This window comes from Microtus ochrogaster, chromosome 2 (assembly GCF_000317375.1).
Source record: "Microtus ochrogaster isolate Prairie Vole_2 chromosome 2, MicOch1.0, whole genome shotgun sequence".
NCBI classification, from domain to species: domain Eukaryota; kingdom Metazoa; phylum Chordata; class Mammalia; order Rodentia; family Cricetidae; genus Microtus; species Microtus ochrogaster.
The window spans coordinates 42,304,048-42,306,724 of NC_022010.1; the positions used below are offsets into that span (position 1 = coordinate 42,304,048).

General features: G+C 47.5%; 1 protein-coding gene across 1 annotated transcript in view; it reads right to left on the reverse strand.

Moving 5' to 3' along the window:
• The window catches only part of Iqcg (IQ motif containing G), a 29,873-nt gene that overhangs the window by 4,416 nt on the left and 22,780 nt on the right, over window positions 1–2,677 (reverse strand). Inside the window, exon 9 of the mRNA XM_026787511.1 lies at window positions 1,686–1,760. Coding sequence (XP_026643312.1) covers window positions 1,686–1,760 — 75 coding nt within the window. The remainder of the gene's footprint in view (window positions 1–1,685; window positions 1,761–2,677) is intronic.

Here is a 2,677-nt window from a genome sequence, read left to right on the forward strand (position 1 = left end):
CTCGAACTCACAGAGATCCGCCTGCCTCTGCCTCCCGAGTGCTGGGATGAAAGGCGAGGATCACTGTTTTCTAATCAGAGAGGCTAGGTGACTTGGCCAGAGTCACACAGAGCCAGGTGTCAGCTGGCTGCTGGCTGCCTCTCAGCTCCAAGTACTTTCTGCAAGGCCTAGCCTCACTGGAAAGGTTTCTTTGGCCACCTAGCAAAATACTAATCTTTGTCAGCAGAGGGCGCTGGAAGACATGTCAGGTCTCCTGGAGGCTCCTGGTGCTGCTCCTGGTGCTCTCCCCGGTCTGGTTCCCTAGGCACACCCATTCCCAACACCTTTAACAATCCCAGCGTTTACTTGCCATGTGCATTAAGACCAGGTAAGGCTAATTCCAAAAATTTAAAGGACTCAAGAGCAAATGTATTGTGTTTTACTTTAACATATTAACAGAGAATAGATAATCACCAATGGAAACAGTCCATCTTTACAACTGATTGAAGGAGGAAGAGGAGAGAGAGGGAAGGCTGGGGAGGGAGGAGGAGAAAGCAAAACATTTAAGGCAGCCATTGTCCACACTCCTACAATCCCAGCACTCAGGAGGCTGGGACAGGCTGAGGATCAAGAGTTGAGTTGGAGAACACCCTGGGCTATGTAGCAAGAATCATCAAACAAAAGAAAAAGATCATTTACTCAAGTCTACGGTTCCTGTTAGCCACCTTATCCTGGCTTCAGGTCGCCCAGCAAGCACCTCTTACCATCCAGGTAAGAGGCACCTGATATGACTACCTGCACACACAGCCTGCAGAACAGACTGGACACATTCATGGAATATGAAGGGGAAAGCATGAGTACATGTACCCAGAATCCCAGAATCCCGGTCCCTCTGCAGTGCTTTCCTGAGATGGACTGTTAGAAAGCACCTGCAGTGACCATCAGTATTGTCTGGAGCAGATCTGTGGCATACCCATTCAATGGGACATTTTATATTTTAAATTATTTTGCAAAGAGATTCTAAGAACATGAACAAAATGAGAATGTAACTGATAATTTTAAAAACACCTCTCAACTGATCATGGGGTTTTTTGTTTGTTTTGGGTTTTTTTGGTTGTTATTTTTATTTATTTATTTTTTGTTTGTTTTGTTTTTCGAGACAGAGTTTTTCTGTGGCTTTTGGAGCCTGTCCTGGAACTAGCTCTTATAGACCAGGCTGACCCTGAACTCACAGAGATTCACCTGTCTCTGCCTCCCGAGTGCTGGGATTAAAGGCCACCACCGCCCAGCTGAGCATGTTATTTTTATAATTTAAAAAATCAAGCTGGGCAGTGGTGATGCACACCTTTAATCCCAGCACTCACAGACTGGCCTCAAACTCACAGAGATTCACCTGCCTCTGCCTTCCAAGTGCTGGGATTAACAATGTGTGCCACCACCTCGTGGAGTGGGATTTATTCACAGAGATCTCTTTATTTTATATGTACAGGTGTTTTACATGCATGTGCCATGTGCACCAGCGCACCCAATGCCCTTACAGGCCAGAAGAGGGCACTGAATGCCCTGGGCCTGGAGTTATAACTGTGAAATGGCATGTTGATGCCTGAACTGAACCCAGGTCCTCTGCAAGAGCAGCCAGTGCTCTCAGCCGGTAAGCCATCTCTAATTTGATCCTAAATGAGGAACCAAAGGTCCCGGAGACTCACCTGCTGCTCTTTCTTTAGGAACATTTCGATCTCCATATGAACTCGGTTCTCCTCTTCAGTTTTCATCCTCAGCTTCTGTAATGCACCAAGCACAGGCTCTCTCCTCAGCAAGGCTCAGGTCACCATTCTCAGGGACCCCAGGAATGCCCAGGCTTCCTACAGAGCTCCCTGTGTGCTCCACAAACACTGCACCTCCTTAGATACGCGCAAGGGCCCTGAAGAAGCCCAAACAACCCTGTCATCTGAAAAACCATGCTTCAAGTGCAAGATTCTCGGTCCAGAGAAGGAAAGTACAGACTTCCAGATGGTCCACACCTGGAATCCCAGCTCTCTGGAGGCTGAGGCAGGCAGATCCGGTTAAGGCCAGCCTGCCTGAACTACAGAAGCCAATGTTGAAGAACGGGAGGCAGGGAGGAGGAGGAAGAAGAAAGAAAACGTAACAAAAAAAGCAGGGGTTGGGAGGGAGGCTTTCCTAGCAGCCGTCTCCAGGTCGTACAGAGAGCAGGAGGTGGAGCCATTAGAATCTCCAATCACAGATATCTAGGCCCATTGAATCTTTCAAGCTTGACCTCGTGGGCTGTACTGGTCATGAAGGAAAACATTAATGTTCTTCCTCCTCCTCTTTTATTGGCTGACGTATTAGGAATGACAGGGGCTGAGGCAGGAGCCAGCTCAGCAGCTAAGAGTGCACACTGCTCATGTTTAGAGGACCTCTGTTTTGCCCAGTGACTCCAGCTCCATGGGGCCCAATGCCTCTAGCCTACTTGGGCACTTTCCCACACATAATTTTTTTTTTGGTTTTTCTTTTTTTTTTTCAATATTTATTTATTTATTATGTATACAATATTCTGTCTGTGTATATGCCTGAAGGCCAGAAGAGGGCACCAGACCTCATTCCAGATGGTTGTGAGCCACCATGTGGTTGCTGGGAATTGAACTCAGGACCTTTGGAAGAGCAGGCAACGCTCTTAACCACTGAGCCATCTCTTCAG